At 40.5% G+C, this 15,813-nt stretch overlaps 1 protein-coding gene across 14 annotated transcripts in view; it reads left to right on the top strand.

Moving 5' to 3' along the window:
- The window catches only part of SVIL (supervillin), a 146,782-nt gene that overhangs the window by 23,968 nt on the left and 107,001 nt on the right, over positions 1 to 15,813 (top strand). For 12 of the 14 annotated variants that reach the window (XM_074833208.1, XM_074833202.1, XM_074833150.1 and 9 more), the window contains exon 1: positions 14,132 to 14,201. In XM_074833208.1, the coding sequence (XP_074689309.1) occupies positions 14,138 to 14,201 (64 nt within the window). In that variant the 5' untranslated portion in view covers positions 14,132 to 14,137. Of the gene's footprint in view, positions 1 to 8,139; positions 8,229 to 14,131; positions 14,202 to 15,813 lie in introns of those variants that run through there. The other 2 variants (XM_074833194.1, XM_074833172.1) reach the window with 1 other exon arrangement.

Here is a 15,813-nt window from a genome sequence, read left to right as displayed (position 1 = left end):
ATGCACATCACTATTCTAAAAGTTATTCCCACCACCACATGCGTTGAATTAAATACAAGAATTTAGGGGAAAGAACAGTTGGAAGAACACATTCTGTCAAATACAATAGCAAGGATCTGTTGTGCAAGATTTTGGAGCTCACTCACACACTTCTCCATGCACTTCTTATTCAGAGGTCTGATGTGCTCTGTGCATTAACTCTTGTCCCTTTTGGACTGGGAGAGTTTGGTCAGTGGCAAACTATTTTCTGGATAGAAATTACAGTTTAGCATAAGGGATTTCTGGATATAGTTCCTCATCTGAGTGATGTATGGACTGTATGTGACGTAAGTATGTTTTTGCCAAGAAAGGTTGGGCCAGATGAACCTTGAGGTCTCTTCCAACATGGTATTCTATGATCTGGCCAAGTTGGCATACTTGAATTGGAAATTAAGTGTGGCTGAGTGGCTTTGACCAGAATCTCTCATATTAAAACATGAATCTTATTCATAACTCTGCTTGAAATGACTTTACTTGGTGACCAATATCCTTGTAAATCCTGAGTGCTACTATTTGACTCCATGCTGTAACTGGAGTAAGGTTTTTTTGGATATAAAATGACTGTTATGTAGAAAAGAAAAGCAATTCTTATAGGTAAGATTTGATGTTTAGCATTCTGGACCAGTAGCTAGGAATCAGTTTCTTCTAGACTGCTTACCAAATTGGAAGAAGGGTGCTGTACTTCATCACAACTTGTATACTTGGTGCTGTCACCTTGATCTGACAAGAGAGGCTGTCAGGTTTAGATTGCAGGATACAGTACATCTGAAAATCAGACTTCAGGATGTAGATCATAGTTTATGTTGAGGTGGAGTTCACTGTTGGGGTGGCAAGAAGCTCACTGCGGTGCAGAACGCAAGCGTGGTAGATAACAACAGGTGTCTTCCTAATGACTTGCATGTATATCAGAAGTGGTCTGAAACTTTAGATGTTTAGGTTTGAACACATGATTAAGTAGTGGGTTTTTTTAAGTAATGCAAAGCTATTCTTTCAAATGTTGTCATTACAGGTAAAGATTTATTGAATTTGGTACACACAGCTAGAAACAAGTCTTAAAAACTCGGTCCTTACTTTCTAGTTTATCATCACAGACTTGAATCTGGGAGCGCAAACGTAAAGGACCTCCTTTTGCTGATCTGAACTTAGTTTCAAACAGCTCTCTGAAATGATTTCTGAATACTTACTTCATACATTGAAATTATGATGGCTGTTTCCATGCTGTGCTTAACTCTTTTTGAACTTAATATTTCTGAAGCTTTTAATATCTTGTTCAAAAGATATTTCAGTTCATAAGAGCTTCTACACTAGAGTGCATGTAAAAGTTCCAACATAGCTACATATGCCTGCATTTCGGAGGTAGTGTGTACGGATACTGGAAAGCTTGGGCACTTTGAAAATGTCACTTCACTTGGAAACAGCTTCTGAATGGTGTCCTGCTTTTAGGGGAGGCATAAGAAATGGTCTGAAGTAAAGGGAACATCTCTGGGATTTGTTGTCCATAGTCAGGTGCTTAGGACTGGTGCTTAGGGAGTGGACAGAATGGTATACAAGCCCTAAACAATTTGGGCATCCATTTTAATTGTCCTGTACATCAGTGCTGTCTTAGAATTTGCTACGCTTTCATTAAATAATTTTTATAATAAAACTATAGTTAGCTTGTATACAAAATGTAGATTCTTTAATCATTAAAGTTGAGGGCGGGTGTGTGTTTTTGTTTGGGTTTTAAGTTGATAGTTCTGAAACTAACTTAATTTTGGGATGGTTTTTGGTTTGGTTTTTTTGCCTTTTCAAAAGCTCTTGGTCAAAACTAACCAGCCACTCTCCCACCCCAGTCTGCCTGGGCTCTCTAAGAGGCCACCCCCCAGGGCTGACTCTGAGAGTCCTGTATCTTTAGTGATGAGGAGCCATGCAGATTTTTATATCGCATTTCCAACAGACTTCTTGTCTTGAGTGCTGGCTACAGTAAGTACATCTGAGTCAGCAGTTCTGTCCCTGTGCCCTTCGAAAGTCTGATACAGAATCTGGGCTGATCTAATTGTGATCTGCCCAGTACAGGACTTGCATAAGCTGGGTGTTTCTATTTGAAATGTTTTTTTAATTGAGCTTTGTAAAACTGTAGTTAGGAAACAATTCCGTATGTCCAGAATATTTAGGTGTTAAATTAAGCTGGTGTTCAAAGTAGTCATATGCAGCTTTGATGTTAATTACTTCATATAAGCACAACAATAGCTTCACATCCGTAGAACAATTTAAGTTATGTAACTTTTTACCCATGCTTCAGTTTTGTTAAACAATTGAGAGTAATCCTGTGAAGCCATTCTGACTTCAGTCTGCTGGGAAAATAATTTGATAATTTTTCTAAGGCTTTGAAGAGACTTCTGATGTCTTGAGTGTTTATTACACTAGAGGTCAGTGTATGATGGGAGCTTCTGTGAGGTGGTATAGAGTTTCTTGCAGAATCCTATTTCATCAAATTTGAAACCAGATTCTAAGAGAAACTGTAGCCTACTACTGTGGAAAAAAAGCTTCACATTAACATGTCTTATGACTTTCTTGGCTAAAGGGCTTTTTTGAGCTTCCTGCTTTTAATTCTCCTTGCTTAAGGGGTATTTGGCAAGTATCAATAACAGCACTTTAATGTGGTAAGCATGAATATGCACACTCAATTGTTCCAACGCACACCTTAAGCATTCATCTTGCGTTGCAATAACATGGCTTTTTGTGTCAGATATATTTCTATATGCCATGCTATTTATAGGAGTCATCCTTAACTTTTGCACTGTACTTATTGAGGGTATGGTGGGAGAATTGTCCATGCACCTATTATTCTTAGTGTAGATGTCAACTTCCCAGGCACTGAGCTGGTAACTTCCAGGTGAATGGCTTCACTTTTCGGTGTCAAGTGTGATTCTATCGTGATACTTCTAGAGATCATCTCCTCAGCAGGTTGTCTTCAGTTCTCCAGAAAAGTGATTTCTTTAAACATCTGGAATGTGCAAAAGCAGATTGTTTCTGAAAACGTCACTGGGCAGGAGGACTAGAACAGATGGTCAAACTGTGACAGTGTTATGTGAGGTCAAATGGGAGAGAAATGCACTGGAGGAGAGTCCTGCTGACTGGAGCAGATTGCATCACAAATGACAATTTAAGTAAGATGGTGAAATAGGAAGAAATAACAGCAGGGTGGATTTGAGCTCTTGAATGTGTTTTCTAAGAGAACTGACTACAAACAAAAGTGCTTGTATCCTGTTACTCTTGTGTAGGGCTCTTCCAAAACGCCTGGAAAACAAAAAAAAAATAAGAACATGAGATGTTAAAGAGTTTACAGGCTAGCACCAATATAGAGGGTAAGTGCAGGCATAGAGCTGAATTTTGCTGTTCTTAAGTGATGTTCTGAGTGTTCAAGAGAGACCTGGACCGATGGAAGTTTTTGTGGCCTTTCTTTTTGGTGGGGTGGAAGGGGGAGGGAACACTGTAAAAGTATAACCAGCAGTCTGAAAATCTCCTTTGCACTTGGCTGCTGCCCAGTATGTTTTGTTAGGAGCCTCTGAAGGATTAAGAAGGATGACACCTCAGTTGAGATAGTGTGAAGGAGGTGTTAGACTCTGGTTTAATTGAACTGTCTGTGAGGATTCCTGTTGTCATGGTTTGAGCTCAGAAGGCAACTGAGTACCATGCAGCCACTCACTTCCCCCTTCTCCCCCAGCACTGGGAAAGGGAAAATAAGCAAAGATGCTGCTCACTCCCCTCTTCCCTCCCAGCGCTGGGAAGGAGGGAAGCAAAAGACCCAGGAACTTGACATAAGGATAGGGACAGATGACATCATCCTTTAAGGCACAGGCAAAAGACAGACTCACTAGGGGAAGAAAAAAAAGAACATACATTTAATACAGACACTAACAACAACAACATGAAACAGACAGAGTAAGACCATGAGAAACATTACCACATCTTGAAAACACCTTCCTCCACCCCTCCCTTCTTGCTGGGCTCAGTTTTGCTCCCGACTTCTCTACCTTCTTCCCCCCAGCGGCTCAGGGGGCAGGGAATGGGGGGCGTGGTCAGTCTGCTGCTTCTTCTACCTTGGGCGGGAAGGGAACTTCTGGCATTCCTCCCCTGTTCCAGCATAGTCCCCCTCTCACAGGAGACAGTCCTCCACAAACCAACTCCGACATGAGTCCCTCCCACTGGTGTGTGGGTCACCCCTGTGTGTTGCAATCCTCCCAGTGCCAAACTACAACAGTGGAGGCTTCTTCCCATGGTGTCCCGGCCTTCTTTGGGTGCAGTCATCTGCATCAGTGTGGGACCTCCCACAGGCCGCAAATCGGCATCTGCTCCACTGTAGACCACCACAGGTGACAGGGGGGTGGCCCTGCTGTCTCACCACGGGATACATGGGGGGGGTTCTCTGCACCAGTGCATCTCCCCCCTTTCTCCTTCTTTCTTGCACTGACCTCAGTGCTCACACAGATGTTCTCCTTGTAACTCCTCCTCACAACTCCCCCAACTCCTCCCAGATTCCCCATCTTAAATACATTATCTCAGAAGTGCAGCCACCATCACTAATTGGCCTGACCTCGGTGCAAAGGCAGGTCCAACTTGGAGCCAGGGGAGCTTGGAGAAGCTTCTCACAGGGGGCCACTGCTGTAGCCCCCTCCCCTGCTACCCCAAAACCCCTGCCACTCACTCAAACCAGGACACCTGTCTTCACAGGAAAGTTGTTTCACTCTTCTACCTCTTTCCTGGGTTTTTTCCAGGCTGCATTTTTTTTATTCTCTATAAGAAATGAAGATGTATCGAGGCTTTGCAGAATGGGACCTTATCAAAACATCTCTAAGTTGTGGTGTAAGGCTTCATTGGGTTGGGTTTGAAGAGCCTGAGAAGACGATGGTTTTGCAGAACTGATGAGATACAAGTCATTAAGCAGCAAGTAAAACATCCTAAAAATTTCTTTCCTTCTGTCCTTTTGACATTGGAGGGATGAAACATTAATTTGTTTCAGTGAAACTCTTTAAAGTCTGTTCTGCATGTAAAAGCTCCAGAACTACAACACTTATCTTAAAGAAAGGAAGCTGTTGTAGCTGTCCTGTGTCAGCCTAGTGAATAACATGATGGGTCACTGCAGATTCTGCAGAGCAGATATATTTGTGTCTGCTGTGCACATAGCGACAGTCTTTCCTGGTTCAGCTGTTAAGTGTTAAGTTAGTCCAAATACTGATGTTATCAGCATCCAGGAGAATCTTTGTATAGAAAAACCGTAAGTTTCATTATTCTCCTGGATCAAAAATGATGGATCTTTCTGGCTAAGCAGAAGCGATTACCCACTAGCCCCTCTTTCTAGTTCATAATATCAGGTAGCCAAATGGTATTTTGATGTCTCTCTTTCCTTCCTGATGTACTGACTGATTCCAGGATCTATCTATTGTGTAATAAAGCAGATTCCATCAAAGAGGCAAAAATTAATATTTGGAGTGTCTTTTCCTGCTTTTGTTCTAAACTCTCGAAATGCGGGAGTTACCAGATATGTGGTTCAAGTGACTTGCCAGACACTTCTCAGATAAACTGGAGAGTGCAAAAAATTGCAGCCAAGGTCAGTCTTTAAAAGTTTGGAATTCAATTGCCAGCTCTCACATTTTGATTTCAATCTCAAATGTTCCCTGGTAGGTGCTCTGTATTTCTTAGGCCTTGTGTTTGTCTCATTGTGTGTTCTTGCCAAAACTTCTTGTAAGACTTCTGACACTAACAAGGATGTGTAGAATATAGTGACATAGGCAGATACAAAAAAACCCCACCAACTCTGTCAAGATAGTTCAACTCGCACCAGATATTCAAGGTTCTTTTAAAAGGATAGACTTTGACAGTCTTCAAAGCTGCAGGCCTTCAAAACTGAAGCACCATGGTCTTCTCTATTTTGTTCCAATACACAAATGTAGTGTTTGCCAAAAAAGAAGAAATAATGAAATATGCTAGTGAGGTAGTGGCAGCATGCACCAGGTTTAATGCATGCTGTGTGCTATAAATGTCACCTCTTCCCACCTCACAGTAGCTTCCAGGAAACCTGTGAAGTAGTTGGCCAAAACTATATCTGGATTTCAAATCCTTTCTTTTCTGACTTTTTAAAAAGTTAGTACGTAAAGAGAAAGAAGGGAGAACAGTAGAAGTAATCAGGCAGTTAAGTAGCGAGAAGGAATTTGGAAACTGAGCATTATGTGATGGTGGAGAAACTAGTTTATCATTCTTTCAACTACCCCTTGCCCACCACCATCTTTTTTTCTTAAACCTTCCTACCAGGCTGACATGAGTCCCTGCTCATTTACCCTTCCAAAGTGCAGGAATGCTTATTTGAGGTAATGAAAGTTGGAAATGGGAAAACAATAGCTTGTGGTTTACCATAATCTGGGAACTTTAGGCTAGTTTCCTGCCTGAAATACAAAGATAAATGTGGGTAGACCATAAAAACTGGCTTAGCTAAAATGTGTGAACAGCTGCATAATGTTAGGGTGAAGACTGAATTGCTGCCTTAGCTGTTCCCATGGACTCTAAGGTAATCTATGTTTGGAGGTTTGCTTGTCTTCTAAAATCAGAATTTTTTCCAACTCAGGCAAAATCCTGTCTCATCTGTCTTTCTGTCTTTTCAGTAAATTATTTTTGTTTTGACCTCTTCTCTAGATGCTGTTATTAGTGTCTGACATGTTCAGCAGCTGCAGTGGAAGCAGAGCAGTGACCTGACTGCTCTTAGCAGTTGTTGCTCTGGTCATGTAGGGTATCATGACTTCATTTTGTGCCTCTTAATAGATGTAAAAAAGGAAGTTTAATGAAGCAGCTGTGAAAGTGAAAGCAGTGTATATGGCACCTAAAAATATATGCAGGTGAGCAGAACCTCACCCCACGAGAGTAAAAATGTTGTTTTAGCTACCCAGCTATATTACAGGAGGAAGAGAGTCTGTTCAACAGCACAGACTGTTTCATGGAGTTCAGATCTGCACTGGAGAACTCTTCCCTCTCTGTGGGAAGAAACAACTGCATTGGTGGTACAGAACAGAGTAACAAGCCCAGAGTAGTTGATTATTTTAAGTTTTTATGAGTTCAGGGGATTGACATCTTTAAGGAAAATGTGGTGCTGGGATAATTCAGCTAGTTTGAAACAACCTAACTTGGATACTGCATCAACGTGCATCTCCACATGAGCTAAATGCCCAGAGAGGTTGTGGCTGCCCCCTCCTGGAAGCGTTCAAGGCCAGGTTGGACGGGGCTTTGAGCAACCTGGTCTAGTGGAAGGTGTCCCTGCCTGTGGCAGGGGAGTTGGAACTAGATGGTCTTTAAGGTCCCTTCTAACCCAAATCATGCTGTGATTCTATGCTTGTAAATCACCCTGTGGGAAAGGAATTAGTGTTACAGGCAGAGCCAGAGATGTTTTGTATTTGCCAAAGAAGAAAATAAAAGCAGTTGTGGTTCAAGGTGTGGGAATCAAAAATCAGGCCGCATGGCAGGTGTTGCCCACAGAACTGGACTTGCTTGATAGGTCAAATGCTCTCCACTGGGAGAAGTCTCAGGTCTGTCTCCTGATTGCTGTGGTTCTAGGAGGAGAGCTGGCTCTTCCAGTTGCATCTACTGATGTTTAAAATTAAAATTTTTGAGGGTAATAGTCTTTTGGCAGATGCTGTTGTTTTGTTGTCTTCAATGCTTCTTGACCTTATCAAAAGGTGTAATACGGACTACTTTCTGTGAGGTAGTTAAGTGGCATCTTGGCACTTCTAGAGAAATTGGTAGTTCAAGAATGTGTCTCATGTTAAAGGCTCAGACTCTAATAACTGAAGGGTCAAGTTCCTCGGGGTACCTAGCAAACTTGAAAGACCTCTTTCCGTGTGAATATAGCTACAGTGCATCAGTAGCTGGGCTTTGAAAAGTGCTGTTGCTTGTGGTGATGATCTTGTCTATATGAATGGGCAAGGTAGCAATATACTCTAAATTGCTTCATGCCCTGTAGCCAGTCAGGTCATCCCCTTTGTGCAACTGCCGGGTAGTTCTGAAGTTGTTTTCATACCCTGGGATGTGCATTTGTGGTTCTTACCCATACTTTTTTGTGTTTATTTCTTGTAGGAGGAGGACCGCCTTTTGGATTGTGAGCCACTTGGACATGGTGATCCAGATCTACCTAGAGGGTCAGGCCTGTATGGTTGGGATTTAAGGTGAGCCTATGCTGAAAAATGGATGCAGATGTGAATTCAGAACTATGGGTGGTTGTTTTTCTTTTTTTTTTTTTTTTTCTGGAGTTGTTTGTATCAAACATTTAAAGAAAAATCTGTATGTGCCTCCTAGTACATGTTTAGCATGAATAAAATGCAGTGGTATAATAGTTAACATCCCAGAATAGCCTTTAGGACCTTCAGAAAAGCTGGATGGTATTTAAATACCTAGGAGATGCTAATGCTGCTTTAAGAAGAAATGTTACGCAGTATGAAAGTGACAATAAGAGTTCCCAGAACTTCATCTCAGTATGCACTGAGAAGCAGCAGGCAGCTGAGATGCATCCCCTGTTCCAGTCTTTCTATTGTTCCCTCTTCCAATTCTTGTATAGCAAAATAGCTTCAGCTATTCTAGACTATAGACAATTCCTTCAAATGTAATATTTAAATTAATTACAGATCTGTAATTCTACCTTTCATTTTGCCCATTCTTCATGTTGCAGACTTTTGGTGATATATTTGCAGATTAGATTTAATTCAGTTTTTTTCAGTTCTTGGCTATGGGAAGGCATTTCCTATGCAAACACAATCCAAGAACAAAAGAGACCTTTTTGTGTGTGTAAGTTTATGTAGCACGTTCTGTCAGTCCTATAAAGGCAGAGCTCCCATAACTTGTGTAGTTCATGGGATTAATCTTGCTTTTGGAGAATTCTTTTATAAAATAATTTTTGTGGGTGGACAGATGTCCTTTCTTTGAGTTAATCAGGAAGATCTCAGCAAAATAATGTATCAGCAAAATAATATATAGATGAACTATCTCTTAACTTTCCTAAAAGAGAACTGATGTCTAATTCTGGCCATACTGCCTGGAAAGAGCTGTCATACTACGATTTCTCTTGCCACATGTAGCCTTTATTTGTTGCAGATGTGAAGTGATACTTGGGTGTCACCTATCTTCCTCTTCCTTCTTAATGATGAGAATTATGGTTCTAGTCATTCAAGCTTAAGCTGATGTTTTAGTGGTTGGTTGTCCTCCCCTACTTCGTTTACACTGCTGAAAAAGTGTTGAGTGTTGTGGCATTTGTCCTGATTTCTGACAGTTGAGATGAGAATGAAGTCTTCACTATTTTAAACACAAATTTGTCCATCCTGCAGCTTTTGTTGTTGCATGCTCTGATCCATATATTACATGTAGCTCAAAAAAATCTGTTTATGCTGCAAGAAATTTAATTGCCAGTTGTACCCATACTACTTTTCCTTCTAAGTTGGTAGGCAACCATTTGCACTGCTGTCTTTCAGACCAGATGCAGGAAACAAATTTGTTAAAAGAAAAAAAAAAAAGTGTTTGAGTTGCAAACAGTGTGGTAGACTGCCTGCCTGCAGGTATGCAGGAACGGAGCCGTTTCCCCTTCTCCAGGCTACAGTGGTGGTAATCTGTCAGTGGATGATTGCTGTAGATGATCTGGGAGGTGGCAGCTGCACAATAGTTTAGGGGTTTCAGGGGATGGCAAGAGAACTTGCCATCCAGTTGAAGATGTCTCTGCTCATTACAGGGGGGTTGAACTAGATGACCTTTAACGGTCCCTTCCAACACAAACTATTCTATGATTCTAGGCGAGTAAGGCTTGAATTCAGGTATCAATTATTTCTGCTTTCATGAGAAGTGAAGCTAGCCTTAAAATGCTTTTACAGGGGAGTTGGACTAGATAATCTTTAAAGGTCCCTTCAACCCAAACCGTTCTATGTTGTTTTTTTTTTTTTTTTCTGGGAGGTATGGTAGGCACTGTTTCAGTGTTGCTCCAAAATTACTTGAGAACTGTTTTCTTTGCAACTTGCTGTAACTTCTGAAGGCAGGAGGAACACAGTGTAAAGAGTAGAAGTTTGAATAAAATCTTAATTTCTGTTTTTAACATCTTATTTAAAAAAAAAAAAAAAGTGGGGGAGTAAGGACTGTACTTACTCTTAGATGTGCTCCAGAGCTTGAGAAGTTGGAAGGACTTGCAGTAGAAAAGTGAAACCTAACCCTGATTCCTGAAGTTTTGGAGCACGGTCATGGAAAAAATGAACTGAATCTCAACAATTCTGAACTAAAGCATTTGTATAAAGTCTCCTCCAAAAATGTTTAGAGAAAGCATATTCACATCACAGTTACTAGTTGTATACTTTCTGTGCAGTGAATAATTTAATGAAGTAGCCTGTTCTTTCAAGACTAAAGCATGTACTGAAAATTACGTGAACAGTCCTGTATTTAAGTTTTTAAGGGCAATATGTACTTAAATAACTTCTTCCAGCAAAGACTCAAGTAAGTCAAGCCTCCAGAGAATTTCTTGCTGAACTTGCTTTTACAATCATTTTATGATGGTATCTTTCAGAGGATGATGCAATCAGACCATATGAATGGGTATTCTGTTTGTATTTAAAAAAAAAACCAAAAAACCCCAACTAAATTCCATGAGGATTATTTTAGTAGACAATTTAAACAACCAGAAATTGTTAACAGTATGCAATTTATAGACTTAACGTGATTAAGGTAAGACAAGACATAAATTGAGAAGGTCTGATAACTAAACCACAGACTATTTGATTATATAATCTTTGGATGGACGTGTTCAAATTCTTCCACAACATCTTGCAATACTGTGCAGTATTTATTGTACCCATAACTGGCTTATAATATATGTTCAGTAAGCAATTACATGGATTCCAGATTATTAGACCATAAAACAATGGAAGAAAATTGGTGATCTCTGGAGGTCATGACCTAGCTTTCTACTTTGTTGCTGGAGTTGCATTGGGTAAGACTCCAGTTGACTTTAGAGGCTGGGAAATGTGCAGGGCACAATCAGATGAGTCACTTACACTCTTTTCGTATTATTCCAGTAGACACAGTTTATGAATGTGTATTTTGTTGTTTTTTTTTTTTAAATCTACAGTGTGTTGGCTTTACTAGCAGCATACCATTTATCATGTACTACCTGTATTGTGTAACTTCCACAAAAGACAGGAAAGCCAAGGCTTCGTGTGCAAGTTCATGTGCTGTCTTGTTGGACACTCTAGCAGCCCTGCTTATATACAAAGAAATGTGCAGTGTTCCTTCTAATACTGGTTTATTTTTAATTACAGAAATTTCAGCCAACTCTTGCTGTCTATTGTAGCTTGGAAAACAGTGAATTGTTTCATTTCTGCTGTCTAGGATTGAATTAAAACACTAGGGATGCCCAGTTTTTATAAATCCCCTGTCAATGCAGTGGTATCCTTCAGGTTAATGTCACATGTTGAACCCCTGTGTTATGTTCTCTCTGACCTAGCTGGAAACTTCATCCTTTTCCTCCTGAGGATAAAGGTGAAAACATTTATTTTGTATTTATTTTCTCAGATGTCAATAAGACTGTCCCCCCAACTACAGTTTCAATTCAACTACTTTTCTGAATACTTTGTAAGCTGAATTATTGCTTGCACCGTTTTAAAAAAATAATGCCATGCAATACCTCACAATCTCTTGCTGACCCAGAATTTATTTTTTCTGTTTTGAGAACAGTTTGCTTGAACTTCTACACTTTACTGCTATAGAATAGTAGTACTAGACTTCTTGTGAAAGCCAAGCTTATGGGGAATGTCATCCTATTGAAAGTGGTTTGCTCTTATACAATGTATGATAATGTTTTTGTTAAAATATGTGTGTTTGGTGTAGTACCTATTGTGCCTAGTGTTCTCTGGCAGTATTACTCATGCTCAGTTGGCCTGAGGATGGAAATGTTAGTGTTGGATTAGCCTGGTGTCTTGTGCAGAGAGTCGAGATCCTCCGCTGTGCTTAAAAGTGCTTTTCACCTTCTACCTTGTTGGTAAGGACTGGTATTTTGCTATTTTGTCTGTACAGTTCCTCTCAGACTTTGGGATTGCACTACTTGAAGGCATACTCAAAAATTTAATTTTTATTGTCATAGAATTTTTTTTTATTTGTTTGTTTAGAGCACTGGGAATTTTTAGTAAAGATGTTGCTAGGTGAAAAAGGGTGTGGTAGGGAGACTGCAAAAGCATCGTCTTTACTGTTGCATCTCTCTTCAAATTAATAATTATTGGTAAGAAAGGAAGCTATGCCCAGTGTCACTCCCAGAATTTTAACATGCATCTCTGCACTTGGTCTGAGCTGTTGCCAGATGTACTTAGCTATTTATTATGGTCAACAAAACAACATCCTGGCTATTTGAGAGTTGTAAACTTTGGCTGAAACTACTAATCCATTCAGTCTTGACATCCTTTCTGACACTGTGTCCTTCTTTCTGTAGTAAGGCTTTTGAAGAGCAGCCTGTCCCCCTGAGTCATTTCTCCCTGATTTCCATTGTGAAGGATTTCAGGTTTGTTTCTAGGATCTGAAAGAGGCATGATCCTCTAGGATCTAGAGGATCATGCCTCTTTCTAAAGCTTTTATTGCAGTGTCCTACAGAAAACATCAGAAATTTTCATCTTCAGGAATACTTTGTTTTCCCCAAACTGTAATGACTCAAGAGCGTTGGTGTGAAGCCATGCAAATCAAGAGAAGGTTAAGAAAACTTAGAAGTGATGACTCAATTGTACTGCTTTTGCTAATTTGCTAATTTCTTTGATTTGTGGCTTCTAACTTCATTAGTGGCTCTGCAAACCTTGGTGTTTGAGACTTGCAACTGATACCTTTTCTAAAAACAGAGGGAGGGAGGAGAAGGGAGTTTATTTCAACAACCACAAGCAACACTTCCAAAATACACTTGTGGTTGTATCACAGAGTTATGAATCTTAGGTTATCTAGCGGTGACTAACATGGTGAGACAGTAGCCTAATATGTCCACGCTTTATTTAGAAAAGGTAGTTCTTATCGGAGACAAGGAATACCAGTGTTTCATTCACTGTGTTTGCTGAATCCCTAAGTGCAGATATCAAGTCTGTTGGCAGATACAGAAGCTTGTCTTTCAGGGTCTGACTGCAAGTTCTTAAGGATTTTACAGTACAGAAAGAAACAAATTCCTCTCCCCCTCCACCTTCTCTCCGTCCAAATGCACTTTTATCGTGTCCTGTGGTTTGATCCAAGCTAACAAACGGTTGTGATATCTCTTGATCAGATTTTTCACTTACATTGTGGTGAATTTTTTTAACACTGTATTATCTCACTGGAGTTGTGGTTCACAAATAGATTGTAACAGCTTTCTAAATTTTTCAGGCAGAGCCTAGATTATACCAGTCGTTATATTTAGAGAACCCTACAAATTAACAAAGAAATTACTCCTTCCTCACTGCAGAGTTTAACCTGTAGAGTTCAGGTGTGTGTCTTCAGTAAGACAGCAGTCTTTTGCTGTTCTGCCTATTTAAAAATAAAATGAAAGAGCAAATTGTCCCTGACAATTTGGGATATCCTCAGTTTTGGGTATATATAGTTTGCACTGAAGATAAATTGGGTTGGAGGGCATAGGCTTTGACACAAAACATGCAGCTTTATTTCCACAGACAGAAAGTGCAGCCGAACTGGGGATTATGGAAGGCTGTGGAACTGTCCCTGTCCTCCCTGATTTGCCACCTTCTCACTTGTTCAGGGATTTGTTTGGTCCTGTGGCAATAACACTAACTGTAATATGCATCTGATAGTGAAAGAACAAATGGTTTGTTCTCCCAGAAAGACAAAAAGTGTTTGTGTTGTTTTTTGGTTGTTTTGGGGTTGGGTTTTTTTTTTCTTTAAGATAAATAAAAAAATCCTCCATGGGTCATTTTAAGCTCTCACAGAAACTTGAATATGCTAAATGAGTGTGGTTCCCTAGCTGAGCCAATGGGGATGGCCAGGCACAGGCAACACTTTTATCCCACGAGAGGGAGGAGGGGTGAATGAGCTAGAAGATATAAGCTGAAACAAAGCCATGCTGTCCTTCTGAGTCATTCGCATACACTGGATGGGTAAGGCTTCCTGCTTCCTGGGACACAGCAGTGGGGTCATGATTCTAACAATGGATACTGGTAAGTCACTTTTTGTTAAATTTGTCTGTCTTCTGGGAAGTCTCTCCTTCCCAGTTGAAAAGAATATATCTGTTAACTGGGAAGCTGAATTGCTAAATAAATTCCTGCTTAATCCAGGCTTTTCAAGCTGTGTGCACTTTACTGCATGTTACACTGGTGTAATTTCTTGACTGTTACTCATAGAAGCACATATCCTCTCTTGCAATGCAAGACCTGGGTATCAAAAGTGTGTCTCTTAATTTGTACTTCTGTCTACTGGGACAGAACCTGTGGCCTGAGAAGTGCATGATGTCTCACTCTCTTTGATAATAGAGGTGATAGTCTCTGGAAGGTACATGCTAGATCTTAGGCTTGCTGTAAAGAGCTAGTGGTGATCTAATGGATTGGCTGTGGCTTCCTCTACCCTGTTTACAGAAATTTTGTGTTGGGGAGGAAGAGGGAGAAACTGCTGCATTTCCGTGGTAGTCAGTTCTGCTTTGTGTGTTTATGGCAAAAGAAGTCTATGTGAAAAGAGCACACGCAGGACTTTTTTTTTTTTTTTCAAATTAGGTTTGAAAGTGAAATCTCTAACATAGTTCCCTGTGTGATAAGGAGAATGAATGTAGAGTGGTTTCTATAAAAGAAACAAGCAATCCCAGTCCTGCTCCTTGAGAGGGGGTGTGTTTCCATGTCATAACTCGCATCCTTCAAATTCCACAGTAATAAAAGACCTTGGATTTTAAATGGTTACGGATAGGGCATAAAGCACCAGTGGTTGTGCTCTGGCAGCGTGCTCACGGCTGCTCTTTCTCTTACCCGTTGCAAGCATGCCTGCTGCATTTTTAAGAGCTCTGTTGAACTTTTGTCAGCAGTTGGTTCAGCTGCTTTTTTTTCACCACAGTGCAGAGGCATAATGTGACAAGTTCTACAAGCTATGTTCAGAGTGATAAACTTATTTGGGTAGATCTTGCTGGTCTGTTTTATCTGCTTGTCACATGTTCGGTTAACTCCATGCTAATGAAAAACTCGCTGTCCCCTGTGCATCTGAATTGATTCAGTTGGGCATTTGCTAGAGCCTAAAGGGAAAACTCTCTGTGCCGTCTTCCAGCTCTGACTTTTCTGAGACTTCCAGAAGGTGACCCAGCTGGGTTCTTCATGCACAATTTAGAGGAGATAGAGAGCCATTTCATTTAACCCACCCACACTTAATTGAAATGGCTTTGTCATCATCTGTGTAGGCAAGATTCAAAGCAGGGACTCTTTGTGTGTTCAAGGTATGTTACATGCTTTCCAAAATCAGTTAAAACTCAGGCCCTTTAACTGAGATGATAAAATTTAACACAAGCTCAGGGAGGAGTAGGATGGCATACGGCTGACAATTTTCCATTACATGGAAAATGATGAATTTTGTATTTTGTGTCTCATTAGAGTAGCTTCTAGAGAAGCAAGATTTCAAACTGCTTTAAAAGGGCCTGAATACTGAGAACTAGCAATCCCCTTCTCCACAGCTTGTACAAGGAGGACTGATGCCTAGATGGTAGACGTCATGCCCAGTATTACAGGAGGGTGCCCTGGCAATGTTCAGGATTTATGTGCTCACAGGAGACGGGATCCAGGCTTTGTCCACAAGACA

This window comes from Strix aluco, chromosome 1 (assembly GCF_031877795.1).
Source record: "Strix aluco isolate bStrAlu1 chromosome 1, bStrAlu1.hap1, whole genome shotgun sequence".
Taxonomy (NCBI): Eukaryota; Metazoa; Chordata; class Aves; order Strigiformes; family Strigidae; genus Strix; species Strix aluco.
Note: the sequence above shows the minus strand (reverse complement) of the source record. Positions and strands in the feature narration are given on the sequence as shown.